Source organism: Nothoprocta perdicaria, unplaced genomic scaffold (assembly GCF_003342845.1).
Source record: "Nothoprocta perdicaria isolate Ctin4 unplaced genomic scaffold, notPer1 scaffold_426, whole genome shotgun sequence".
Classification (NCBI taxonomy): Eukaryota; Metazoa; Chordata; class Aves; order Tinamiformes; family Tinamidae; genus Nothoprocta; species Nothoprocta perdicaria.
Window position 1 is genome coordinate 138,856 of NW_020455673.1, and position 27,976 is coordinate 166,831.

At 39.3% G+C, this 27,976-nt stretch overlaps 2 protein-coding genes across 3 annotated transcripts in view; one reads left to right on the plus strand and one right to left on the minus strand.

Moving 5' to 3' along the window:
• The window catches only part of TFDP1 (transcription factor Dp-1), a 39,589-nt gene extending 24,596 nt beyond the window's left edge, over window positions 1-14,993 (plus strand). The window contains exons 3-11 of one of the 2 annotated variants that reach the window (XM_026046195.1): window positions 1,817-1,923; window positions 5,356-5,477; window positions 6,635-6,800; window positions 7,007-7,153; window positions 9,174-9,242; window positions 10,867-11,018; window positions 11,820-11,986; window positions 12,532-12,613; window positions 13,707-14,993. In XM_026046195.1, the coding sequence (XP_025901980.1) occupies window positions 1,817-1,923; window positions 5,356-5,477; window positions 6,635-6,800; window positions 7,007-7,153; window positions 9,174-9,242; window positions 10,867-11,018; window positions 11,820-11,986; window positions 12,532-12,613; window positions 13,707-13,854 (1,160 nt within the window). In that variant the 3' untranslated portion in view covers window positions 13,855-14,993. The remainder of the gene's footprint in view (window positions 1-1,816; window positions 1,924-5,355; window positions 5,478-6,634; window positions 6,801-7,006; window positions 7,154-9,173; window positions 9,243-10,866; window positions 11,019-11,819; window positions 11,987-12,531; window positions 12,614-13,706) is intronic. The other variant, XM_026046197.1, reaches the window with a different exon arrangement.
• A 7,498-nt stretch (window positions 14,994-22,491) lies between these two features.
• Window positions 22,492-27,700, minus strand: ATP4B (ATPase H+/K+ transporting subunit beta). Its single transcript, XM_026046198.1, has 7 exons — window positions 27,589-27,700; window positions 25,747-25,875; window positions 25,034-25,147; window positions 24,516-24,715; window positions 23,490-23,543; window positions 22,815-22,907; window positions 22,492-22,653 (listed from the first exon to the last, which is right to left on the minus strand). The coding sequence occupies exons 1-7, from the start codon at window positions 27,698-27,700 to the stop codon at window positions 22,492-22,494; spliced, it is 864 nt and encodes a 287-aa protein (XP_025901983.1).
• Window positions 27,701-27,976: the final 276 nt, after the last annotated feature.

Consider the following 27,976-nt stretch of genomic DNA (forward strand, 5'->3'; position numbering starts at 1 on the left):
CAGACTTTTAAAGTAAGGTGTCATAGAGCGGGAGCGAAAGTCCTCTCATGGATTAATAATTGGTAGAAACCAACCCACGTATAATAAGGCCCCCATGTGAACTCTAATGAAAGCGTGGTATCACTAGTGATCAAGTAATTTAAATATTTAAGAATAACTTGGAAAGGATCACGAAGCAGAACAGAGAAGATGTTGTGGAGTTGCACAGCRGCATGTGCTGTGGTGGGTAATGCACCCAGTGTTGGCCCCTGCAAAAAGAAATCTGAAAGGGCAAGACAGCAAGAGAGCTACAAAGGCACGGAAGGGCTCTGTAAACTGAGAGATCAAACAGAGGAGGAATCCAGGTCTTAGAAAGGAGAAGCCAATACAGCGTTCAGCTTGCTTTAGTGTTTTTAAGGCCATAAGAAGGAGCTTAGAAGAGATATGCTGACCTTGGGAAGGCTGAGCAGTAGCTCTGTGAATGCTGGCAGCAGGAGGTGGGGAGTTTATCACTTTACTGCTTTCTGCAGAGAGGGAAAACTAAGAATGCAGCAGTAGTGATGGCTATGTTTGAAGGAACAGGAAGGCTTCCCAGGCTTGTGATATGAGCTGGATATTTGCTATATCACTGAAATGGCAGTGGATTGTTGGTTGAGGGAGAATGACAGGTTACACCATCCTGTCCAAACTCATGTGAAGCTGCCACTTTGTCACTACAGCTAATGGTGGCTAGGGGACACAYGCCTGTTGGGAAGGAAGGGTCTAAACTCAGTCCCTTAGCTTCAGAAGCAAGATTTGAGTTGCTCCCTGCTTTCTGTGGGCCACCTGAATGTGTAAGGGGTGCAGAAAGTGTCAAGGACTTGCTGTGGGCCCTTTCTGAAACAAGTTGTAAAAACATTTAACTGTTGTCTCTGTGGTAGGCAATGGGAGAAAGCAGTGGGGAGGACTAGGAGAGAGGCCATCCCTCCTGGTGTTTAGGCCTCTTCAAARGATGTCTGAGGGAGAGAAGGGCCAAGACTTTGATGTGGTGCTTCCAAATGACAGCAAAATTAATGGCTCCGGTGTTTTGAGACTTGAGCTGTTACTCTATTTCTTTATTTTCAATAGTTAGTTGTTGCCATTTTTTAAAACTGTCATGAAGCAATAAATCTGTGAGAATACTTGGCTTGGTATTTTTGTTTTATGTAGCTTAAGGCTTGTGTACCCATCAGTGATGGTTGTGGTATTGCACGATTGACTCTTGGACAAGAAGTGAGCAGCTTTCTGGGGTGGTTTACTGTGATGCAGCTTTCAGCCGAGTGCTGAGCTCCTGTAGACYTCTGTGCTTTAATCTCCTGCCTTCAGCTGTAAGGAAACCCTTGGGAGAAAGAGGAAAGTTGGGAATACGCTCTCAGAAGTCCAGTGCTAACCAAATCTTTTAATTCTTTTGTGCAGCCTGACATGCCTCCGAAAGGTTTATCTTATACTGAGGTTTTGAGCAGGCTTTCAACTGGTACAAGAAAAGATTTCAGATACCCAGCCAGGTCGGAAATGGAGATGGACTGTGCCTTCTGTCGGATACCTCTGGCTCTACTACTAAGCTTTGACAGAGAAACTGGAGTATAAGGAATTAAAATGTGTTTATGCTACATCACGGTGCTCTAAGGTTACACATGAGMAAGTTTGTGAGAATGTCTTGTGAATCTTTATGCCTCTTCTGCTTTAGATGCATCGATATTACATTTATATTGACTTAATGTGCAATGCAGGTAGTTAACTGGTAGTATTTACAGAACTGGAATTACTAAGTTGATACAACATAGCTGACTTAAAGCTTTCTGTTTGTTTGTGTTTTTAGGGGTTGTTTCTCTGGTAGCTGTTCATCCTTCCACAGTAAATACGCTTGGAAAACAGCTCCTGCCAAAAACATTTGGACAGTCTAATGTCAACATTGCACAACAAGTGGTAAGGAGATTTCCATTTTTGTTATTGTCTGTGCTGTTTCTTGGGTGGTAAATCTGAATTGTATCTTGATGCTCAGTGTTATTTGTCACGCACAGGTTGGCTATATGTGTAATTTCTAACTGTATAGAAGTTATTTAGTCCTTCTGCCATAAGCAGTATGTCTGTATAACTGCTTATTATTTATACTAGCAAACTGTCACCATGCTCAGGGAGGGAGGGAAAAAGAAAAATAAAAGCCAAAGCACTGAACACCCACCTGCCCTCTGCCTGCAATGTTCTTAGTTGGGTTGCAGATCCAGGATCTCCCTGTAAACTATTCTTAAGTTTTGAGCTTCCATCTGAGACACTGAGACTGTTGCATCTTGTCAACAGATTTTCAAAGAGGGAAGCTTAGCCCTTTTAAGGCTTTCTTTTGGCTTAATTGACATTCAGTAATCAGTAGTAGGAAGAGGATGGGTGTTTTTTAAAGATTATAGACCAAAATGGCTGAAGGGTCTCTTTGGAGCCTTACTTGTGAGGCTGCRTGCATACTTAAGTTTAATATTGAAATTGCAATACCATTTCTGATAAGTCACAAAAATTGTTCCTTGAAATACCAAAACTGGGGGATAATTTGAAACAACAAATCCTCTGATGCTTTTTTTTAACTTTCAATGTCTTAGAAGGGATGACTTTTTTTTTATGACGTCTAAATTGACAGATTTTCATCTATATTTTCTGAGAACAAGTTTACATTATTAACATTATTAAAAATCTTGATTCTGAAAGAATCTTTGTTAGTGTAGGTAATGTGGGAAATTCATGTGCATGTAATTGTAATTCTGAAGGATGGCAGGAACTTTCTATATAAATACATACACACACACACTCTCATATATATATATATATGAAAATATATATATATATGAATATATATATATATATATGAATATATATATAACCCTAAAAGTTAAGAGAAGGGAGAAGGTTACTTTTCTACCCATTGAGCAAAATCTACTTGGGAAACAGTGTTGATGAGTGTTCTTGTGACTTTAGGTAACCTTGGAAATAAACTGTATTGGCCAAGTCTTGCTGTGTTGAATTTACTCAAGCTTAAGGAGAAGAACTATAATCTACTACACTTAAAAAATGGAAACTTCAGAGAAACAGCTGTTTCTGGCTCTTGCTATTGCTCCCTACCCCCAAAAAGCCTTCCTCTCTTTTCCTGAAACTATTTCACCCATAACCTTTCTCTGAGGGCGTTTCTAGTAAYTTGCATAGCTCTTAAAATGTACTTTCATATAAATGTCCCAGAACACAGTTTATTTATAACTTTGTGAATAAAAGTTGAGGATATTAATATTTCTATTTAGAAAACAAATGATACAATTCTTTTAGGGGAAGGAGTATGAAACTGCAGGCTGTGATGTTCTTTAGCATTTCTACCTATTTGCTTAGAATTGGTAAGATGTTAGATTTTGGCAGCCACTACTRTGTTAAAATTAGATTAAACACGGTTCTTTTTAAAAAGATTTACACTGAATAAGTTTAATTTATTCATAAGACCATACACATTATTTATCAATAGAAGGAAGTAAGAGGAATATTAGACTTTCAAGGGTGGTACTTGTGTTTCTAGCCTTCTCTATGTCAGAGCTATGTAAAGTTGCATAATAAACTTAAATCTGAGATGCATCTTTTGTGTAAAAATCTGCTTTCTTAAATTGCAACATTACAGCATCTGATTTGGGCTGGTTCAAAGACATTCTGTGCATTAGAATGTAAACGCTGAGCAGGTTTCAAATGTGTTGAACAGACTTCACCTTTCGGCGCTGGGAAGGAGCCTGGGAGCTGGTGCGGCCTCCCGCGCGCCCGCCCTGCCCCTGTGGGGACCGTCTGATTCCAGCATCTGCAAGGCACTGGAGCATCTGCAAGGCCCTTTGTAACTGCGTGCTGAGGAGTAAAAATGGCTAGTGTCATTTCTCTGGCCAGCCTATATCCTATTTATCAGTGTTACAGCAYGCTAGGGCTGCTGATAGTCTTCGTGCAGGGGTCGTGGACAGAATCAGAGATATGAATCGTCAGGAATTTTGGCCATCTAAAAGCAAAAAAAAAAAAAAAAGAACTTCTAGAATATACCTCTTTATCCCAATACTTAGATATTTCCAATACTTAGATGTTTATTCCAATACTTAGAAGCATTCTGTTAGCAATTGTCTAGTGCTAGAGGTAAAAATAGCAAAAGTTTTGGTCTGCAATTGGCAGAGAACTGTCAGTAGCAGAACTTCAGGTGTTTCAGAGGGAAAAAGCGAGCTGATTCCTATACATCGTGTGCCTGCTCTGCACATCCCACCCTCATGCTCTTTCCCACAGCAAGAAGTTTTATTTCTCAAACATTTCATAAAGTTTCATTCATTGTTAGATTTTGGGATTTTWTATTTGTGTCGAGACCAGATCATTAAAGCTGATCTCGGGAAGAAGTGTAAAATTTGGTGGGTGAAGGGGAATGCAGCTGCAGGAAAATACAGGAGCTTTGCAGGTGGTCTTGAGTTAAGAGCTGTTTGGTGCTTGTTTCTTACACCTGGTGTCAAGGATGCTAATAAATACTGTCTCTCTTGGGAGGTAGATGTGCCAAGAGAAATAGTTGTATCTGTCTACAAGGTGAGAAACAAAACATTTTGTTTTCTGAACTATATATTCTCTAGGAGGTTACATTTGTAGAGGTGAAAACCATCGTGTGCAGAAGTGGGAGCTGTRCTTCAGCTGGGCTCCCAGAGGAGATGGCTCTGTGTGCATAGGCATGTTTGCTCAGAATCACATTTACAGGCCTTCAGAACTGGGCACCTGTGAGCAGGAACACTGGCATCAGCCAGGTCTGCACTCAGGGCATTTTCMAAATTAAACAGTTTTGCCTAAATTGGTCTAAAGCCAAAATCTGCAGCAATTGAGAAAGCTGGAGATTACTTTTCCCTACCTGATCCTGCACTGAGAAAGGCTTACTGCAAGGGAGAATTTGTCCCTTCTTGCAATAGCTCTGCTTTTTTTTTCCTCCATGCTTCTGCTAATTTGTTACAATTTTCTTTTCACCTCATACGTTCATATTTTTAACCGCAATTTATTGCAGCTTCTTTGTACACACTGTGCTCAGACTCTGCTCTGATCTGAGTTACTGTCAAGCAGTGGTTAAGAACTCCAGAAAGCACCCAGAGCTCGTTTAGCATGAATAGCACATAACTGCTTATTACTTAGGGAGTACGTTTGAGTCAGGCTATATAATATGTAACATTAATTTTTTTTATGTTACTGTGGTATAAATGGAATGTATCTAATGAAGTAGCTAGGAAAGAAGCATTAGCCATGTCTCAGTAATGCATTATTTGAAGAGTAAAACCTGCAACTGAATAACTTTGAATATTTACAGTCATTTTCCACATAATTTTATTTTTATTGTAGGTTATTGGTACACCTCAGCGACCTTCAGCGCCAAATACTATCCTAGTAGGAAGTCCACATACCCCTAACACGCATTTTGTATCGCAGAACCAGGCTGCAGATTCTTCTCCTTGGTCTGCCGGGTGAGCAAAATAAAAGTTATAAAAAAAAATCAATGAATTTATTGCAACTTTTGTTCTAGATGTTCACTGTGGTATTGTGTATACTCTACAGGTTAGCCGTGTGAAGGATGCATCATGTTTGCCTTTTCATTAAGAGTGTTTCAGAGTTAAAAGTATTCTATGTTAAAATCTGGCATTAAAAAACTGACAGRTGTTCTTGTATTGTTTTCATTTAGAAAGTTCAGTTCCAGAAAGGACACGGGAATTCATCTGCCATAATTCAGTTCTTAATGTAACATTTCTGTTTTGCTCATGTAGTTCCAAGAAATACAGTGCATTTCTTACCCAACAGGAATACCCTGAGGTGTCATTTGAAATAAGAGTGTAGTTCTCTTTAGAAAAAGGTATTAGGCACAACAAGTGATACTTTGATGCCTGCTATGGGATTATGAAGCCCTGAACTTCCAAATTTACTGAGAAATCAGATATGGAGAAATTAGTTTCTATTTTTAATAATAATTTTGTTGGTCCTTGTCATTTGAGGAGACATAAATAATCCTTTCTTAAAACATACACTAAAATTTTTCTTCTTGCATCTTTTTGCTTCTTCTTGCATCTACTGCAGCTTTGAAGTTTTGTACCAACTTTGTATGCTGACAGTCCAAATCTGTATTTTCGTAATAGTGTCGTGTTTAGACTGTTCAAGCAGTTTCAGATATTATCTGTTCAGTTATTTATCAGAATTAAGTTAACAATGCTTGAACAATTCTCTTATTGTCAAACTAGATAGGCTGATAAAAAAAAAAAAAAAAAAAAAAGGTATTGCCTGTGATTTACTCTTCGTATTTTATTTTTTTTCCTGTCATCTTCTTGTATTGAAGATTGCAGGATTTTCCTTGTTGATTTGTTCAAGAAGTATGCCTGTTGTTAAATGAATTGTTACTGGAAGTAGCAGAGTTGTCGAATTMATTTGTATTGAAGTGTGTCAGCATCAAGATAATGCAATTGTTAGTTACTGTAAATCAGAGGGAAAAAATGCTGGGAAGGGGTGAGGAGCAAAATAGTACACTTTTTTTTTTTTAAACAGAGTGCCTGTATTTAAGATGGGGGGGTGAGAGGGGAGAAAATTAAATATTCCAAAGTTCTAATCTTAAATTATATATTGTATGTATATTCAGGAAACGGAACAAAAAAGGAGAGAAGAATGGCAAGGGTTTACGTCATTTCTCTATGAAGGTTTGTGAGAAGGTGCAGAGAAAAGGAACCACCTCCTACAATGAGGTGGCAGACGAGCTGGTTGCAGAATTCAGTACCACTGATAATCACATTTCACCAAATGAATCAGTAAGTATCTGGGAGGTCACATGTGGACTGAATGGGGCAAGAGAAACTGCTTTGGAGACTTTATTTCTTTTCCTRCTGCTAAATGAAATGGTTCAGATTCTACCTGAGTTTCCCTGTTTACTGGGTAAACATTTATCTGCATAATACATTTAGTTTCAAAAGTTTTTGTCACAGGTATGTTTTTGATTAACACACTATGTCTATAGCAGGCTTACGACCAGAAGAATATTAGACGACGTGTCTATGATGCCTTAAATGTCCTTATGGCCATGAACATTATATCCAAGGAGAAGAAGGAAATCAAATGGATTGGTCTACCTACTAACTCGGCTCAGGAATGTCAGAACTTAGAGGTATAAATCTAGGAAAATCACAGTGGCTCTGTGTTTGAGTAAATGTTTATGGCTTTCATATGCTCTGTTCCTACATGTGCATGTGATCAACTGAGTTAGCAGGGTAGAGTTAAGTAGATGTCCTGACTCTGTATTTTTTTTTTATACAGAGTACACATTTAAGTTTCCAGGTTAAGTAATGCTTTTTTTATGTAAAAAATACAGGTGCTATCTGGTAGGTCTGTAATATATGTGAAACGATTCTAGTTTCAAAGTTAATAAAATGTCTAATGTACAATTCTAACATTGCAGTAGTGATGCTCAAGAGTCAGATTTTTTTTCCCAGGTTCCAGACAAATAATTCTTCTATAATTTGTTGCCTATGCTGATAAGTATTGCATGTATATCAGTGTATATTCACATTAATCTTTTGTTGCTACTGTAAACATGTATATTTCTGACATTTTTTTTTGTGTAAGACTTCAGAGTTCTTTAATGTAAGTCTTAAGTGAGTAAAAATGGATTTTTTTTTTTTTTATCCTCGAACATCCAGGAATTTTGGCAGCATTTGTTCATTGTGCTTTTTAAACATCTTGAGTAAGAGTCCTGGATTGATGGCATAAAATTACAGGACATTCCTGAAGTCAATATACTGTATCAGAAGAGAAGGACTTTTTTGTATTTATTGTTACTAAGCATCCCTTCTGCAGAACTGAAAACAAACAAACAAAAGGAATGTATTTTGTAATCTATCTATTCCTACAAAGGGCTAACTCTGTGGAAATTTTTGTTTGATACTGATATTAGATTTTTTTCAGTTAGCACTGTAATTGCCATCCAAGCAATTTGAATTTCTGTCCAGTAAGATATTTATGATTGCAAATGGCTTTTGAAAAATCTCCCGGGATAGAAAATACTTTTGTAAGTGAAATTCAGTAGTGAACTTGAGAAAATGAGAACTGGGGCAAAAAAATGCAGGTTGGATATAGAAGGTGAAGCGGGCCAGAGGTGTCAGTGTTGTGCTGCGTAGGGAGGCAGCAGCTGGAGAAAGCGAGGCAGTTGATCTTTTTGGTCCTGTCTCAGCACATGTGATACCATATTATCAACACTGGGGGAGCAAAAGAAAAGGAGTGTTGCTTATTGTACGGAGGTCAGCATTATGGCTGATAATGTACTAAAGACTGCCAAGAGAAGTTGTGGAGTCTCCTTCTCTGGAGATCTTTAAAACCTGCTTGGACGCAGCCCTGTGCCACACGCTCTAGGTGACCCTGTGTTTGTGCAGGGGGGTTGGACTGGATGACCTCAAGAGGTCCCTTTCCAACCTCAGCTATTCTGTGACTCTATGATAAAGAAGAACGGAATAATATTAGTATGGAAGAATAAGAAGCAGCATGAACTGCAATAGTGCATAATCAAAGTCAGTGCATTTGTGGTAGGTAGAATGATGTTCTCTGGCATCAAGGTAGAGTCTCATAAACTGAGTCACAGGAGGAGGGAGGTGTTCTGCTAAGCACTGAATGATTGAGCTGCAAGTTAATACAGCCTCAAAAACAGCGAAAGTCCTCACATGTGTTGAGTTTAGGGAAATTTCAGGAATCTTCTGTTCCCCTGTATTGTCTCTTGAAGTAGAAGGCTTTATTKCCTTAAGCCTTTTTGATGGATCTTGTCCAGTACCTTTTTGGACATACCAACAGATGCTATCAAGTGGATCCTTCTGGTCTATGTGCTCTGCCTCCTTCAGAGAATTTGGATGGATCTTTGAAGCCTAACTTCTGTTTGCAGAGGTACTCTTGCACTCTGCCCAGTGAGTTGCATGTGTTCCTTGGTGTGCTAATTCAGTGCTTCATGAACAGGTTCTGTCAGTGGTRCTGACGTGAGACTTGATATGTTCTGCAGATGATTCAGAGATTTTTCTTAATGACTGATGGAAGTACTTCTTACTTCCAGTCCTGTGGTATTGAGGCAGTTTTAAGGGAAAATGTTGATTATAGAATGTTGTTTGAAAACAAAGAAACTAAATGATTTCTTTTTCTATCTTAAGGTGGAGAAACAGAGAAGATTAGAAAGAATAAAACAAAAACAGTCTCAGCTCCAAGAACTCATTCTACAGGTACAGTCAAGGTACTCTTGTCTATAGGGCAAGGTAATTTATATCTGTATTCCTGCTCTTGTTTATCTCAGTGAGGGATGAATTCAGGATGAATTCAAGATGAATTCAGGATAAGACACATGGAGTTTTAATTTAGTATTGCAGTTTACTTGCTACCATGCTGTTGACCATGCCGTTGTGGAAAATGGGARCCTATGGAAAGCAGGAACCTTCCAGCGAGTGCTGATGTTTTCTTCTGCAGTTTCAAGCATGTTTAAACAGGGTTAATGCTGACAGGGACATCAATTGGCACATTACTCTCTGAATTTTACCCTTTGGTTCTCATAAGCTTTTGGTGTTAATTGAATTCTTTAGATAAAGCTGAATGACTGCTGGTCATCATCTCTCATGATGTTCTGTGTTTCGCCTGTCTTGAATGTTGTTGCTCCTGCTGTGTAGGTGGCTTAACTGGTTGTGGAGCTCTTACTTAATTGCCACACATTTCACCTGCAGTGCTRTGGGGAGCACTTTGTCTCTAAGTCACTGCCCTGTAGTTTTGGTGGCTCACCAGAATACCTTGTTAGGAGCTGCAGTTCCCACTGAGCTGATTTTATTCCAGTNCAAAAGTATTCTCTTAAGAGTTTAGTGGCTTACTGTACAATTTTAATGTAATTATCATTTTAATATTTGAATTTGTAGTTCATACATTTGCTAACTTTTAGAGGATTAAGACTGCATTCTGAAAAACAGGGYTGGTGAGTAATGTGAGAGTAAAGTCACTTACTTAGTTGAGCAATTCAGAAATTTAACATCAGACATTTAAATCCTGAATGTTATCTGTCATTTAAAAAACAAAACATAACRAAAAAAGAGGAAAAAAAATAGTATCACTCATTCAACTTTTGTGGAGTGCAATAGCCAGCAAGAAATAGTGAACAGAATGGAGGTAGATTGCTGTATCCCATCAAATTTTTTCAAATAACATCACTTCGCTCAGTCAAGGATCCACAGCTATCCTGATTATAATTATTAGAGCAAACATTTTTCTCTCAATTAAAAATTCSTAAGCTGTGTTTTTCAATAGTGCCATTTGTCACCCATCGTTTTTGCATTTTAGAAAAGCAGGAGTATGCTGAACCTTTTCTCTTCTTTGCATTTCCCTGTTGCAGCCATTGCTGAAATTCCTTATATGAGTGATTTTTAGCCAGACAAAATCGTAAAGATTTGGAAAATTCTTAATTGATTTTATTACCAGAAAGGTTAATGCAGTTAGAKGATTTTTTCTTTTAAGAACTGTTCTTTTTACTGCAGAAATCTTACTCTGTCATATTTTCTGGGCATCCTTTCTGTTGTTTTTCATGTCTTTGTCATTAGAATGTCTTCATAAGATTGACTTTGATTTCCAAAGAAAGTGAACCGATTAATTCAGATGTTCTCTGCTGCTAATTCAGAAACTGAGAACAGGTCTTCCATGTAAATTCTGTACAACTTCAGAGTGTGTGGGGAGTCTCTTAAGTAACTGTTATTCTAACTCTATAGCAATTTCTTCAGACAGAACCTGTATGTGTACTTTGAGATGRAAAACAAACCATGCATTTTTACTAAATTCATACTTTCATGTCACTGTTACTTTTTTTTTTTGTAGCAAATTGCCTTTAAGAACCTTGTTCAGAGAAATCGTCAAGCAGAACAACAGGCAAATCGACCGCCCCCTTCCAATTCTGTCATCCATTTGCCATTTATCATTGTAAACACCAGCAAGAAGACAGTGATTGACTGCAGTATTTCAAATGACAAGTGAGTTAAGAACATTTTTTGCCTACCTTTTAATATAGCTACAAGGTTTACATCCACGCAGGAGCTCTTTAGTTCATATATTTTATTTTGTTGAAAATAAGATACAAATAAGTTTACTTGTTGATTGAAAAAATATGCTTTAGATAGGTTAAAGTTGCTTATGTTGAATAGAAAGTGTTTTGTAAATCTTTCTAATAAACAGAAATTATTACATTCAGATGTAATAATTAGTTTAAGACTTGTTAGCAATCTGGAGATTTTAGAAATAAACTGCTGAATTTTAATATCATACTTAACATACTATGTTGTGTCCTTAATGTAATGAAATGCAGACAGACATGAAATACATTTTGCTTTCAGAATTGCTGTTCTCTTTTTTTTTTTCCCCCCCCCAAAATCTGTATTTCCATCTGTTAAATAAAAGCTGAATGAATGTAACAGTAGTTTTTGCTGGTAGCTTGCTGCTTAAAAAAGAAAGTAGGGAGTAGTTTTCTCCATCTAGCAATGGGAGAGGCATAAGATTAAACATGAAAAGTACATTAAACGTACAGAATATGTCACTAAATCTCCATTTCTGTTAAACCTTTTAATGATTTATACAGTCTGCATCATTTTAATTTTAACCAATCATTAAGTTACCAAATACATAAAGCTTGTAATTTTCAGTTGCTAAAGATGATGTGTCACTAGCCGTGTATTTAAGGTTTTTTTTGCAATTCAAGTAATTTAAAACATGTGGATTAGAGCAGTTGAAGCTGTGGTTAAAGGAATTCAAACTAATTGAGATATTTTTCTCTCTAGGTTTGAATATCTATTTAATTTTGACAATACTTTTGAAATTCATGATGATATTGAAGTACTAAAACGAATGGGAATGGCTTGTGGGCTAGAATCTGGAAGCTGTTCAGCAGAGGACCTAAAAATTGCAAGGAGTTTGGTTCCTAAAGCTCTGGAACCGTATGTGACAGGTTAGTTATTGGTTAGTATGGGACTAATGGAACAAAACATGAACATATTAAAAATCAGTTGATAATCTACTAGTTTGAGGTGTAGATTTTTGACATGTTCTCCAGTGTGTGCTTTTTAGGGTACCTAGGAGAACAAATCACAGAGCCTCGTAGTGAATGGGCTTTTGCTGTTCACGAAGCCACTTGTTTTGCATTGCACCATGTAAGTAGGTATTTTCAGTGTGTAATCTAATGCTGATGCAGTTGATAAATCTGCAAAGGGTAAACATAGGTGCACATGTGGTCATGGCTTCATTTTGTATCGTTTTTTGTTTTCAATATGTAAGAAGACTGAAGATTTCCAGTTGCTCACTTTCAAAATCATCCAGTTGCTCACTTAATTTTGAATTTTGCTGTTAACAGTAACTTTTTATTTTTTAATTGTGCTATTTTGGATATAGGACTTTGGGATGTTGTTTTATTTGAAATACCCCTTCTCTGTCCTCTAAGCAGATGAAGTGAATTAGATGAGTTTGTTCTGAAGCGAATGTTTGTTTGTTTTACAGAAATGGCTCAGGGATCAATCAGCAGTGTATATGTCACATCTTCATCAGGTTCCACATCAAATGGCACAAGATTTTCAGCCAGGTGAGGTGAAGTTATAAATAAGCTTTACAATCTGTGAGCACCAAAGACACTTGACTGGTGATAAAATACTCCATGAAACTAGTTCTGTTTTGATTAAATGTGCGGATGTGTGTTTAAGGTTATTCTCAAAACTGCTACTTTTATTTAAATAATGATACTTCTTACCAACACTAGCACCTTTTGAGAAGTAACCAGATCTGTTGTGTCAAGTAACAAAGCTGTATTCTGCTTTGTATGTTACTGTAARTTTGAGTTGGATAAAATGTGCCATGATAGAAATCTTTTCAAAATACTGGGAAAGAAACTAATTGGGCTGATACTAATTTTGTGTGTACTACTAGATTTTGAGTTTGTGACAAGAAAGCAAAGTAATTCCCTGAAGGTATAATCTGGGCAGGATTCTCACATGCTCACTAGTGGGCAAATTTTTGGGTTTTGAAACACTCTCAGAAACTGGTAGAACCATGAGGTTTAGCTTCTATTTACCTTTCTGAGTTAAGTCTCTCTGAAACCACCTCAGACTTTAACTAATTTCTCTTTTGATATAAGCCACTTCTTTCTGACATAGTCTCTACTCATTTGCTTTTTGCCGTTGCCTCAGTCAGAAAGATATTCTTGTATAAGCTCTGCTTAAAGTTTGAAATGAATCAAATACTGAAATTCTTCATCATTTCTAAGTATTTGAGTCAGGACTGGTGCTTCCTAAAAGACGCGGTTCACTTGTGATGGAAACGTCCAACAAGTGCAAGAAGTTGTCTTTGCTTTCTGACTTTGGATCTTAGATAGATTTATGTCCTTAACAATAAATGTGCTTTGGATGAAATATGGAAAACACATTTCTAAGACACTTGTAAAAAGGATTTCGTCATTGTATTAAACATAGAAGAAGAAGTATAAAAAGAGCCCTCTTGAAATTACTTGAACTATTTCTGCTTTTGAAAGAAACAACTTAGGAATATGTTAAAGACAGGAAATTATAAAATGAATTCCCTCCTTAAAGGAAGGGGGTCAGTACATGGTTGTATTTAAGAGCACAGTAAGCAAGGAAAAATGATTGAAAAATTTCAACTGGACTTGCTTTATTTTTTTTCAGTGACTTTTCCAATGGTGGAGATGGGATGTTGGCTACGAGTTCCAATGGATCTCAATACAGTGGCTCGAGAGTTGAAACACCAGTTTCTTATGTTGGGGATGACGATGATGACGACGACGATTTTAATGAAAATGATGACGACGACTGATGCCCTTTGCTTGTAGACTATTTTTTGTTAAAGTTCAGCAAGCTTCAGGAATAAATTGTTCTAGGGATAAAACTCTCAAATTACTTTGCCCCGTCCCTCAAGGAAAATATTGGTAAGCAGTTTTGAATTTAGAAATTGCACCTCTGATAAGCAAACAAGGATTGTTTTATGTAGGATATTTTTAAATGTGGTGTGGATGTGTGTTTTTGATACCAGTGTGTTAATGCAGAGCCTTTATTTACTCTTGTTTTAGGGATTTTTTTTTCTTTTTTTTTCTTTTTTTTTTACTTGAAGGAAAATGCGTTTTGCCCCAAATGTTCTTGCTAAGTTTGCTAAAGAAAATGTAGACACATCATTGAGAAATAAAATGCTATCCTTCTGTGGAAAATGAATATACTGAATGGCAGTTTATTTGGAGTGTATTTTGACTATACCACTTTTTGAGGGATAGTGAGCTAATGTAGTAAGTGTTTTTTGTTAATCATGCAGTGTCCAAAGAACCAAACAAGAAAGATAGGTCCTACTTTTTTACATGTTAAATTCCAGAAATGTTGTTGTGAAGTTATTTTCCCTTAAATTATAACTAACATTGTGATTCCATCGAGTTTATATACTTTTCAYTGTATGTTGGGACATATGAATTACAAAGTTTTTGGCAAATGTTTACTGCCAGCTGGTGCAGCTATATAAAATGTCTTGAAGGTTTGGAATGATTTGTTGCTTATGGTAAAATTTGCCTGATTTCTTACAGGCAGACTTTGGAAACTTTTTATTATATAGTTGTTTACATACTTATAAGTCTATCATATAAAGACATGTACTGAAACAAATGTTTGTATTTGTTTCATAAGCATCTTCCTGTAATCTATTATAAAGTTGAAATTAAATATAGAGAATGTTTTAAGTTTTTTAACTCAAAATTTGTCRATCATTTTTAATAGTTCATTTTTATAAAAGGAATTTCAGGGCAAGTGGTAGTCTTTTTAAATTTATTCACAAACAATTAACTGCACAAATACTGTCAGCTGCCTATTCTAAGACAGTAGTCTTTTTACTGAAACACAAATAAACTTTTCTGTAATATTTTATGGAATATAAAGAGACTATAATTGTTTGACTTGTTTAACCTTGGCACTGTTAGTTTTTATTAATAAAACGCGCATGGGCATTTTTAACAAGCTCTGTGGTTTTTCTAATTGTAGGATCCTTTCAGACCATCGTCCCTCCTGTGCGGGCAGGGCCAGGGCCGAGCGTTGGCGCTCTCGGTGTCTGTCGCGTGGGCCCTGCCGGGGACCCAGCTTCGGTGCTGCTCCAAGGTGACCTCTCCTGAGGCTCCCGGTCCCCGGGGGTGGAGAGAGCGCCGCTCGCTGTGCGCRCGCTTCCCCCCGGCCTCCCCTTGCTGCTCTGCTCCAGGATCCCAGTTGGCCACGTTTAGCGTCCTGCGTTTCCACGCCGTGTTCCTCACGCCTGGCTCTGTGTCACAGACGTGTGCGCAGACGCGTAGGTGTTCAGGACAGGCCTGCCCCTTCTTTCTGTGTTAAAAGGCTCCCGCCTGAAGCCCTCTTGTCTGAGAGTGGCCTCTGCTCTCTCCCGAGAGCGTGAGCTACTCCCCCGGCTCACTCAAAAGTAGGAGTGAAAATATGGCAAAATACCTGCTTCGGAAGACATTTCTTGCCTTCCTTTAGGTCGCTGGTAAATCTCTGAAATGGAAAAAGAAAGTTTGAAACAAAAAGCAGCAGCTAGGAATGGGGCMGTCTCTTGACTTTTTTCTAGTTACTTGCTAATTCATGTAATGATTTCTTCAGGCAGTTTCTGTTCATAGTGTTTGGGGGAGGTAGAGAAGGAAAGAAGGGAGACCAGCAGGAAAGGGAGGAATTGGAAATGGGGAAGACTGACTTTAAGAAGCGGGGAAAAAAAATCCAAGAAGAACAAACCCCTTCAAACTTATGGATCTGTGTGTGTTAAAGAAACACTGACTTCCTCTGACTAATAATACCTCTTTTACAAAGAACAGCTATTGCAGAAAAGGAGCGACAAGTGAGACTGACAGGATACCAGCCTTTTGAGATGACCATTTAGTAAATGGTTCATGGAAACTGATAACTGTCATGAGATCAAGGTGAATATGCGGGTTGAGAAATTTTCACCTTAATGTAAAATCTGGAAAACATTTCAAGATAAAAATAGAAAAAAATGAGGGAGTGGGTGTGAAGCACTGGTGAATTCATATGGGAATAGTCAGTAGTGTAAGAAAGGAGGTAGACTTTTTTTTCTTTTTTTCCCCAGATGGTCCAGTGTTTTCTGAAGGGATTTCCTCTTTTCTGTCTATGAGAAGAGTRAAAAATACTTATTCTGGTTGCTTCATGTATGGAGTTAACTCTGAACCTTTCCCAGATCTGTCTGCTTCCAGAAATAGCATCATATGCACTTCTTGTTAAAGCTTTGCATTACCTTAATCGTCATTTTATTATGAAAAAGGCCAACAGGAGACTAGCAACTTCTAATGTCATTTGTTGAAGTTTGATACTTCATATTTTTATTYGTGTGTGTTTTGCGTTTTGTCTCCTGACTTTTCTCCTTGAGCTCCTGTGTGTTATGGAGGGCCACCAAGATTCTGGAGGGGAGAGGGAGCACTTTGCTGTTGTAAGGAAGGGCAGAGACTACAGGGCTTTGGGGGATGTAGTAGAGATGTTTGGGACCTGTGAGAATGTTCCCGTGAAGATGGTCGGGCAGGTCTGCATTGGGCATGGAAGAAGGACGAGAAATGGCAAGCGCAGGCTGAAATAAGCAGTTGTGACTGGACATAAGGAGAAGCTTTCTCAAAATGAGGAAGGTCAAGCTGTGGAGCAGGTTGCACAGAGAGGCTGTGCCTGTCTTTGTCTTTCAAGTGTTGAAGACCAGACTGGATGCCCTGAGCGACCTGATCTGACCTCCTGATCTGACCTCCTGCAGGAGCAACTTGAGCAACCTGATCTGACCTCCCAGCCAACAAGCGGCTGGACTGGAGACCTCCTGAGGTGCTTCCCGGCCTGAATTGTCTGCGATACTACGAGACAGAGGAGAACAAAAACGTTAGAAAATGGGCATCAGCAACATGATTGGTCTAACAAATGGCTCATCTGGCCTGCCTGTGTACCCAAGACTCAGCAGGAACAGAATACAGTGGATTGAATAGAAGCTGAGCTGATCTCCAGAAGCTCTCTTAAATTACAAMATGCCTGTGATGAAAATGTTGGTTAGCTGAGTAAGTAGAAGTGGATACTTTTCTGTCAGGATAGGCTTCTGGAGCGAGGCTTCTAGAGCAAATAGACCTGATGTTGAGAGAAGACTGAAGAAGGGCAGTAAGTGACCTGAACAGTTGTTCCCTACATCCAGCACCGGCTTATGTTGGTGGTTATCCTGGTGGACCTCACCTAGGCATGCCTGTCCTTTCACTCAGACCTGGAGACTAGAGCTGCTGCTCATGCAATAGAGAAGAGCATTCAAAATACTCCAACCCCAGCAAGTAAAATAGCCACCAAAGAAAATCATCTCATTACTGGTTCACATTTGTCCTATGATAGAGGCAGAACATCCTAATGCAGAAGACAGTAAAGATGAGAGACTCTTGTTAATTAAAAATTATCAATGTAATAGCTTTATAAGTGCTCTTTGTGTTCTGATAACATTCTGTTTGCTTGTTAATATTTTCAGTGTATTGAACAAGTTGAAATTCAAACSTAGGCTCAAAGATTAAACACTTCAATATCCACATTTTRRTATATAAAATAAATATTGCAAGGCTCTACCCTGTCACTTGTGGGTGGGTTCTAATGGTATTAAGAATGTTGAATGTTTTTCGTTGTAGGATGTTAAAAACAGCAAGGTTGGAGACTTCTGAGTTCTTTAGCATATGAGCTTGAGAGAATTCCTTAGAAATGAGAGAGAATACTAAGCTTGCCCTTAAAGCTTACTACTTCTAAAATGGGCATTCCATGTGATTTATGGTGGGTGGAGTGTATCTCTATATTTCTTATAAAAAGAACTTTAATAAATTTTGAAATAGTGAATAAATTCTGTAAATATATATATTTTTAAATATTAAATATTTTTAAATCACAATACCAGCTTAATAGTAAAGGGTTAAGAACTGCTTACTACTGAATCAAAAATATTTTTGTGGAGTTAYCACTGACTGAACAGTTGCGTCAAGTAAAATCTTACTTCTGTTTAACTTTTTATTCAATAACTTAGAAGTAAATATTTAACAAAAAAAAGTAAGTGATGCAGATTAGAAAAGAGTAAACAATGAAAAAAAAGATTAATGTGGATTGCTGGCCAAATAGGACTTGTAGAAAATGTGCTGTTGCCATTAAAATACACATCTCTTGAACAAAAGTTCAAGCTATACCTGCAGGAGATAAGACTGTGTGCTGAAAAAGTGRGATCCTGAAAATTGTCTTGGTGTCATGGTGGAAGAGAACTACTTACAAGTCTTCTGGGATTTTCATTTTATTTTGGAAAGCTAGCTAATCTGATTTTGGGATATGTAGGTAACACTAGTAATAACTTGGAAAGTAATTTTATGTCTAAATACCTCCAGTAAGACCAAAAGTGAATAGCTGTGTACTTTGTAGCATCATTTTAAAAGGATATTGGAAGAATTGGAATAGGATCTAAAAAAAAAAAAGCCATTCCTTCAGTTATTTAATAGCTAAGATCAAAATCTTAGTGTAAGAGACTATATTAGTGTAAGAGATTAGTAAGAGATTTAAGGAGCTGTGTCTTGGTTTATGAGAAATAGGAGAAATTATTTGGATGATTAAGGTCATGGCAATAAGGAGAGGTGCCTGAGGACTGAAGAGAGCAAATGTTACTCTAATCTTAAAGACGGGCAAGAAGGAGGACCCAGGCCACTACAGGCCAGTTGGTCTCATCAGTCATCCCTGGAAAGGTGGTGGAGCAGCTAATGCTGGACACCATTTCCAAGGATATGAAGGTGGTGGTCTTGGTCAGGAGTGGTCACCATGGATTCCCAAAGGGGATATCATGCTTAGCCAACCTGGTAGCCTTCTGTGATGGAATGAGTGCSTAGGCAGAYGAGGGGAGAGCAGTGGATGTTGTCTACCTGGACTTCAGGAAGGCGTTTTACACCATCTTCTGTCACCATAGGCAAGTTGATGAAACATGGGCTAGATGTGCAGACAGTGAGGTGGATTGAGAGCTGGTGGAACAGGATTGCTCAGAGGGTTGTGGTCAGAGGTACAGAGTCTAGTTGGAGGCCWGTAGCCAGTGGTGATCCCCAGGGGCCAATACTGGGTTCAGTCTTGTTCAACTTACTCATCAGTGACCTCAATAAGGGGGCAGAGTGTCTCCTGAGTAAGTTTGCTGATGATGCAAAATGAGGAATGGCTGGTGCACRTGGGGGCTGCTCTGACATTCAGGAGGACCTCAAAAAGCTGGAGGGATGGGCAGAGTGGAACCTCATAAATTTCTATATAGGAAAGTGCAGGATCCTGCATTTGGGGAAGGGAGGAATAACCCCCTGCACCAGCACAGGCTGGGGCCAACCTGCTGGAGAGCAGGTCTGTGGAGAAAGAGCTGGTAGCCCTGGTGGACAACAGGCTGACCGTGAGGCAGCAATGTGCCCTTGGGGCCAGGAAGGCCACGGGATGCATTGGGCAGAGCGTTGCCWGCAGGTCAAGGGAGGGGATCCTGCTCCTCTGCTCAGCCCTAGCGAGGCCGCATCTGGAGCAGTGGCCAGTCCTGGGCTGCCAGGTGAAGAGGGGCATGGAGCAACTGGAGAGAGTCCATGGCAGCGCCGCTTACGGTAATGAAGGGCCTGGAGTATCTCTTCTGTGAGGAGAGGCTGAGAGAGCTGGGCCTGTTCTGTGTGGGGCAAAGAAGCCTGAGSGGGATCTTCTCAATCCATTTAAATATCTGAAAGGACAGACTCTTCAGTGGTGCCCAGCAACAGAATGAGCAGCAACAGGGACAAGCTGAAGCACAGGAACGTAACAAAAACCACCTTTTACAGTGAAGATCAGAGAACRCAGGCACATATTGCTCAGAGAAGTTCTGGTATCTCTGTCCTTGGAGAGATTTAGAAGCCATCTGGACATGGTCCTGGACAGCCTGCTTCAGATGATCCTGCTTGAGCAGGGCTCTATATGAGCCTACAACACTCGTGCTAAATTAGCAGTGACTGTACAGTACCTTGGAGCTGATGCTGTGCAGTAACGTGGATGCCTGGGGTCCTTGCTAGCCTCCAAGGTCAGGGCCATCAGGCTCGAGAGCCAGCACAGCTGAAGCAGCCAGGTGTTTTCTTCATCTTTCCCCAGTCACTAGTGGGGTTCTACGCTCCATGCACCCCTTCCCCAAAGGGGGAAGTCATCTACTCCCAGTGCTACTTGGTTTGAGTTTTGTTGGTCATCCATCCTGCATGCTRGGTAGGATGCCCTCCTCGGGACTTAGTTTTTACTTTGTCTTTTATCTTGCAGCTTCTGTCACTTGGGTGTTTCTGGAGTGCAACTSTGCACGTCCTTGTTTGCCCCTGCCAGGGGTCTTGCTCACGACATGAAATGCTCATATATTGTATTTGGCTGCCATCGCAGCATCACAAAATGCTTAGGCGCTGCTGGTTTCTCCTCTGGAGTTTGCTTATATTTGGGTTCTGGCCAAGCTGGAACTAGCCCCTGATCAATACGCCTACAGCTTTCACAGACCTCTCTGTTTTGATTATATCAGCTGCAAACCTTGCTCTGCGGTTCCTGCAATTGTACTTACTGCAGTTCCAGTAAAGAAAGAGAAGCAGCTTGGATGGCTGAAACTTTAACAAAAGTCTTCAAGTTTGTAGTTAAAGAACCAAATTCTGTGTATCTAAATCATACCGTTTTCTCAGCCTCTCACATACCACTCTTTGGTGAACACCAGGGCGCTTCCGTCTTCCCTTTCAAGGCCTTTATTCTGCCAAAGGCCTTTCTGTAAAGCCGGAGTGGGCTGTAATTGTGAACCTGGGTTGTGTTGGGGTGCCAGTCCTTGGGAAATCAGTTCACCAGCCTCTCATTTGGTGCTGTAGKGATGATTACAACGTGAGCTTGTGATAACGCATCCCTGATGCAACCRTCAAATACAATCAGATAGAGCCAAACAGAGACTATTTTAGAAAAGATGAACAGATTTTTTTTTTATGATGATATTTGTGTACCTTTTAGAGACAACCTTAGGTTACTTTTGAGCATGAATTATTATTTTCTYTATCAAAAAACTTACTTTATTAGTTTTCTGTATCAGTTTTGAAAGAGGCACAAGAGGAGATCTGTGTTCCAGTAAAGATACAGGACTGGTTTTCATCTTTCTCCTCTTTTAAGGGAGACAAAATCATACCACAAAAAAATGAAACACGAAAGGCTGCTGGGCTGAGGATGTAAATGAGGACACTTTTTCTTACTATTTCTGAAATGTGGAATGCTCAGATCTTCTGCAAAAACCTTAAATATTGCTTGTGGTTTTGAAGTGGGGAAATATTCCCCTCCAGCTGGCTTCTTTCTATAAGCTGACTATCTAAATGTTACTTTAGTGACTAAGTTTACCTCTTCTCTCTTCCCACTTTCTAGACTGCCAAGTCAAGGAAGGCTTAAGATGATTTCTTATCTTGAATTCCTTTTTCTGTGCAATGTTAATTMTCTGTTTGAAGCATCCTGGCCACCATCTAAAATAAATATGCTGTGTAGGGCTGCTACAGCAGTCCCAGTATCATCTGTGSTAGAATTAGGCTTCTCAAATTGTAGATGCACTTAACCTACCGTTACTTTAACATCTTTATTTTCTGGATGTTTTCAGGTAAGCAAAAACCATAGTTGCATTTCAAGACAACTCTTATTCAAAGCAAATACTCCAATAGTTAAATTAACACCGTTCTTCTGGCTATATCTATATGTTATATTCTTACCAGTCATTTTTTATTGTTTTACACATACAGAAATTGTAAGTGATACAATGGAAGCTGTAAGTTAGAAGGCAGATTTTAAGTCAGTTCTTTTGCATTCAGTGCATTATCACACACAAAAAAAAGTCCAACTTGGTTGAATACTAAAAAAAATGCAAAAAAAAAGAATCAGGATACAGATAATTTTAGTACACTTCCATAATTTATACATTCTATACAAGGCATTAAGCTCAAATGCTTAATTAATGAAATTCTATTCCCTGCTAGTATTTCAAACTAACAAATTGGGTTTTTTTTAATCTAATTATTTCTATAATGTCCCAAATTTAGTATTATACATCCATTATTTATTATGCTTTCAGATTCTAGTTTTGATATGGTACTTGTTTTCTTTGAAGTCATAGCTGCTTAGCTGAAAGGAAACTGGTTTTCTGCAAGTTTTTGGATGAAGGCATCAGTATATGGTAAGCCAGGGGATGGTAAGCTATGTACATCAAGTTAATTGCTAACTCCTTCACACACTGGAAGTGGTGTCTTGATTTTCAGCTATATGGATGATCTGTCAGGAGAAAATGTCTTCTTTCACTGTAATTTGAATAAGATTTTTATGGAAATCATAGCAAGAAAATAAATACAACTGAAAGTGTAATGGGTAAATCACTCCTCACATCACACAAGTTTTTCAGAAATGTCTCTGTTAATGTTGCTGCTTAGTCATCTATTTTCAGCTTAAATTCCACTTTTCCTTCATAGGGATCGTGAATATTATCAGAGATAATTCCAGTTCCAATCACTCTGCACAGTATTTTAAATTCTTCATTCCTTGTAATGTTGAGAAGTTTCACGGCTACCAAAGGATTAGTGTAGGTGGGCTAAGAGAAAGAAAAAACACGAGACACTTCAATTTTATACTATCCATTTATCCACACAGAGCCTAAACTTTCAGCTTCTGCCCAGGTCATGTAAGATGACAGAAATACTCCAGATATTTCATCTTACAAGCAAAACTAATTCCAAGCACATGGGCACCCACCTGTGCCTTTATTCCATAGTAAGGGAAGTAGTGCAGGTTGAAGGTGCCGTTCCTGGGATAGTAGTCTACATCCAGGGGCCGAGAATCATCACCCTGTTTGTAAAGCAAGCGAGAAGAGGTGTCTATGCARTGGGGAGCCAGCCCTGCACAGATGATTTATTGCTGGTAGAAGCCACATAATATGTATTGAAACTCGGCAGTCTGTTTAGCGCCAGTTTTGGTTTTCATTTTTCAAATAGAAATGGAAATCTCCTGCTGTTACTATTGCCAAGAAAAACAGCCAAGCTCTCATGTGGTAACAATGAATTCAGTGAGTTAGAATGGGCTGAAATTTGCTGAAGGCCTGAAGGAGCTGCTCTGATTTACAAGCTTCCTATCAAGAACAGAAAACAAACAGCATATGTCTTATTAAAGCAAATATATTTCACTATTACAATTTCTGCAGCATGGGAAAGCAATTTTCCAAGTGATTTAAAATGAACCACACTTTTGGTTCTTAGGATGTTCAGTGGTGCAAAAGGGTGCATGGAATTAGGAGGAATCCTACTGTGTTTTGCCAGAACCATCTGATTTCTGGAGATGCAGGATAATCTCTCCGACCACAACTACACTTTTCTTGCGGCCACTGCTGCCACTCTTGAAATCTTTGAAACCTGGGCCCCGTGTACTTACTACATAGGTGCAGTCCACCTTAGGTGCTGTGCCATTGCCTGGGTAAAACTTGATGATCTGAATAGAAAACACACGTTATACATCTCAGAAATAAGATAAAAAGGAGCAAAAGATTAACAGGGGGACAGGTGCTGCTCAGCGTGTTGCTTGGCAAGGCACTGTCCCATAGATCACTTTGTCCTATGCATTCTCTCTCTTCCTGGGAGAAAAAACAGGTCCATGCAGGGTGAAAAAGCAAAGACTTTTCCAGGGGGGAGGCTGCGTTTCCCCTGCAAAAATCAGGTGTGTGTCTCCACTCAGAACTGGGTAATGCCTGTCATCAGAGACCACCATGCAGGGTGAACCGAAAACCTAATAATTTTGTCTGTCAGTAAGTGGTGAAAATATGGACTCTTTTCACCAAAATGCTGAAACTGAACAAGAAGCCTCAGGTTCTCGCCCGAACACAAAAACAAAATAAGCATCCCTTTTCTATGTCCCAAAGAATTTAAAGACAGCATGGAAGACTTCCTTTTCCCTCTTTGAATAAGGTGGTGGTGGTTTTCACTGAAGACATATCCACAAGTCTTGAATTTTATTTTCACCAGTTCAGCTAATGATATTTTTTGTGGTGTGGAGAAGAAAGATYGCAAGTATCACATCTCTGAAATCTCATTTACAATGACTAACACTTCAACTGCAGGCACAGGATCCTGAAATTGCAGAAAATCAACTGTTTTACACACTAGTTTGTGAGGTAAGAGCATTGTGAAGATGCTAACAAATCTAAACAAAAACTAGTACTTCTAAGAGTCTATTTAGAAACCACTTTGCCCTCCGCTACATTCATAGATGCCATGAAAAAAAATCTCACTATTCCTCAACAACCCTGCAAGTCTGTCAGAAAGAGCACAGTATTTGGCTTTCCAGTTCAAAACAGAGTTTAATGTTTGTGGCAATAGATTACATAGCAAATCCCCAAAAGAGAATTATGCTCTCTGAGGTTTCTTGATGAATCCTTTCCTGCGCAGCACTCAAGATTGTACTTACCCTGTTCATTTTTAAAATTAAACAYGGTTTTCCTTCTGGAAATCCAAATGTAGGGTCTGTGAGGCCAGAGCAGTTATGAAGCATATCCGATGTAAATTTGCAGGATAGTTTTGTCTTATTTGGGCCATTAAAGGTGTCCTGGATGAAGTACTCATCCCTCGTGCAGTTGATGTTGTGATGCTGAGCAGCKGGAGTATATTCTAGGTGTGGGAAAGATGAAAGAAAAGTTCCCCTCTGAAGTTATTCATATATAAGCTACACATCCCCAAATCATGTTGGAGGTTATCACAGAATGGTTGAGGTTGGAAGAGACCATTTTGAGATTATCTAGTCCAACCCCTTCTGCTCAAGCAGGAGAAAAGAGGGACCTCACTTCAAGAGAAAATGAGGTTGGATGGAATGAGGGAAATTAAAATTTAATTATTTTAGGCAAAAAAAAAGGAAAACAGTTGAGCTGCCCTAGGGAACATGCAGGTCTATTCAACGTTATGGCATAAACATCGTTATTTTTCTTTTACCTGATAGAAAAGTGTGAAGAGTCGTGACAAATCCATGCCAGGTTTTGTTGTCAGACATGTTGTAGTAGATCTGCAGTCCCCGCTCCCCGTACACGTCCGGGCGTAAGGTCACACCTTGGTGAGGAAAGGAGAGGCAAGGGCSGGCAGGCGGGCAGGCCGCGCGTACCCTCACTTCTTTAAGTCGTCACTAGCTACTCCCTGCTGAAGGACTTGAGTGTAAATGTACCYGATTCCCAATATTTGCTAGCAAGGACTCAGACGAGTACCGAAACCGTCTCTGCTGTGAGTTCACAGAACCACAGAATCACAGAACCACAGAATATTCAAGGTTGGAAGGGACCGCTAGAGATCATTTAGTCCAGCCTTCCCGCTCAAGCAGGCACACCTAGAGCATGTGGCACAGGGTGTCATCCAGGCGGGTTTTGAAGACCTCCAGAGAAGGAGACTCCACARCCTCCCTGGGCAGCCTGTTCCACTGCTCTGTCACCCTCACAGTAAAGAAGTTCCTCCTCACCTGGAGACAGAGTTATTTAATTGGAAATCTATGCTACCTCTTTTTCACACCACAGCTAAGCCATACAGGGACCATTCAGGTAGGATCAGCGCCATTTATTCCGCATTTGCYGTGGCAGCTCCTAGGGAGTTGCCTGTGCCCGCCAGCCCAGATGACTGGGGAAAAATGGGGGAAAAYGGAGTCCGAGCAGCAGCAGTACCTGGGGACTTTAGTTGGTCTTGATAATCCGGCTCGTAGGGGTTCAGTGTCCTCATTAGGGAGTACAAGGAGAGCGAGAAGAGCCCTGTCATCACCACGTAGAACGCGACGTAGTACAGGCTGATCCACACTGCGGAAGAAGYGGAGGTTAAAACTTCTCTGGTGGGTGCTGAGGACCAAGCGGAGCTGCTGCCTTTTCCAATCTTTTTCTCTAAATTCTCTAATTTTCTCCAAATTTGAAAGAATGTTCTTGAAAAATATATATATATAGCTTCGCAAGCAAGAATGTGAAGGGTTGGAGCAAAACTTTAAGCCCTTCTTGGTGCACCACATCTTTTAGCTTGGAAACAGCATCTGGTAGTGTCACATTAATGCAAAAAGAGATGTTTTTTGAGGTACTTGGTGTTTAGCTCAGGTTATTGAAAATTTAAGGTGTTAGGCAGGTTCTTGAGCTATCCTCAATATTAAGATCGTTTATCTGCTCCTTGCATGAGTTAAGCAAAACAACCAGTGTGTTTCACTGCCAAATACAAGTCAGCAGTATTACTGTTCAGGTTACATATTTCAATATTATTTCAAGCGTTTTGATTTTAGACCCCTACCGCTTCATTGTCTTCTACATCTGAAATCATCTTCAGCAAAAACATCCTCTTGCTACTTTATTCCCCTGGTATAAGAYTCAGGACTATGGTGAGTTTCTTTATATATGGGCATAACGTCTCTTATACACTGCTGGTGCTGTACAGAAGACCAGGGAATGTTTTGGGTGGGCAGCTCATTKCAAGGCAGAAACCAATTCCTGCAGTCCTTGGTACCTCTCCAGACGTTCTCCAAGATGGAAAAGTTCACATTCCAGGATGATTTCCTGTGAACTTTGAATTCCCAGAATGGCCAATGAGCTCTGCCAGGAGGTTTCACATGAGAAAGATGTGAAACCCACATCTAGAAACCCACTTCTAGAAACCCACAGCTGCCATTAYGATCTGTGGGAGAAGTAGGGACCTTCTTTAAAAAACACATACAGCCCCAGAATAGGAATCATGAAACACTTTAGTGATGTAGACACAAGTTTGGCTATGGACAGTGAGATTTAGCTGAAATGTGTGTTAGCAGGCTATGATAAAAGAGAAGGTCTGTAAAACAGGCAATAATTCAGAAAAGGAATCCTGGAAAGGCATAATGTGTTTGCAGAGAACTAGGCAAAAATTATTTCCCCGAATTATTTTCCCAGGCTAGGTCTAAAGAGGAAAAGCACAGATACAGGCTTCTGCATCATGCTGCTGTCCTTGCATAAATATAGACAGGCAAGATTTCTGCAGACCTGAATGATGTAAACCCTCCAAACAAATTAAGTAAAATTCTCTGTACGTTAGAACTCACTACAGTCAACATAGTATAAACAGAATCCTTGGCTATTAATAAAATAACTAATGTGTTAATGTGTTGCATTTTTTCATTATAAAATATTTGGACCAGAATTGTTTTAATATTCTTATCCTTGTAGGAACTACCCCAATCAATCTTTTAAACTAACTTATTCAACTTAAAGGAATCTTTCTTCTTGTCTTATTGCCTAGATTAAATGGGATTTCTCAACCTGTCTCTAAAATCTGTTTATTTCTGAAGTGGTTTTGAAATGCAAAGTCCTGTTCTGTAATTTCACCCCAACAGCAGTGTATTTAACGTATTTCATCAGCTTTAGCAGTGATTCAGAAGCATATATGAAAACTAATATACRAAAAAGCTATCATCACATCATATCCCACTCATAAGGAACACTTCCTCCCTCAATATTTTTAAGCATACCAGAAGGAAGAGAAGACTCTTGTGTGTGAACACCTACCCCAGTTAATGAAAGTCCTTCCCATAAACTGCTTCGTTTCTGGATTCCARACAAAAAGCCGGAAATTCTCCATCCGTTCGCTGCAGGTCTTTTTTTCAGTTAAAGTTGCCATTTTCTCACAAAATTTTCCCCAAAGACGTCCTCCGCAGACACTAAGAAATTCAACAGCTGCACAAACAGTTGGCCAAGAAAAATACTTTGGTTTTTATACCTTCTTCTCTCCTGAAGGTCAAGGAGATTGCTTCCTATACCAATGAAAGCACCTACTTACAATTATCAATCGGCAGCAAATACTGTTCTTTGTAAACAATGTTGATAATGTCCAGCGTTCAGACTGGCAAAAAAGTTAGTTCCTATCAAATGCCCTTCTACTTTCTCTTGACTACCT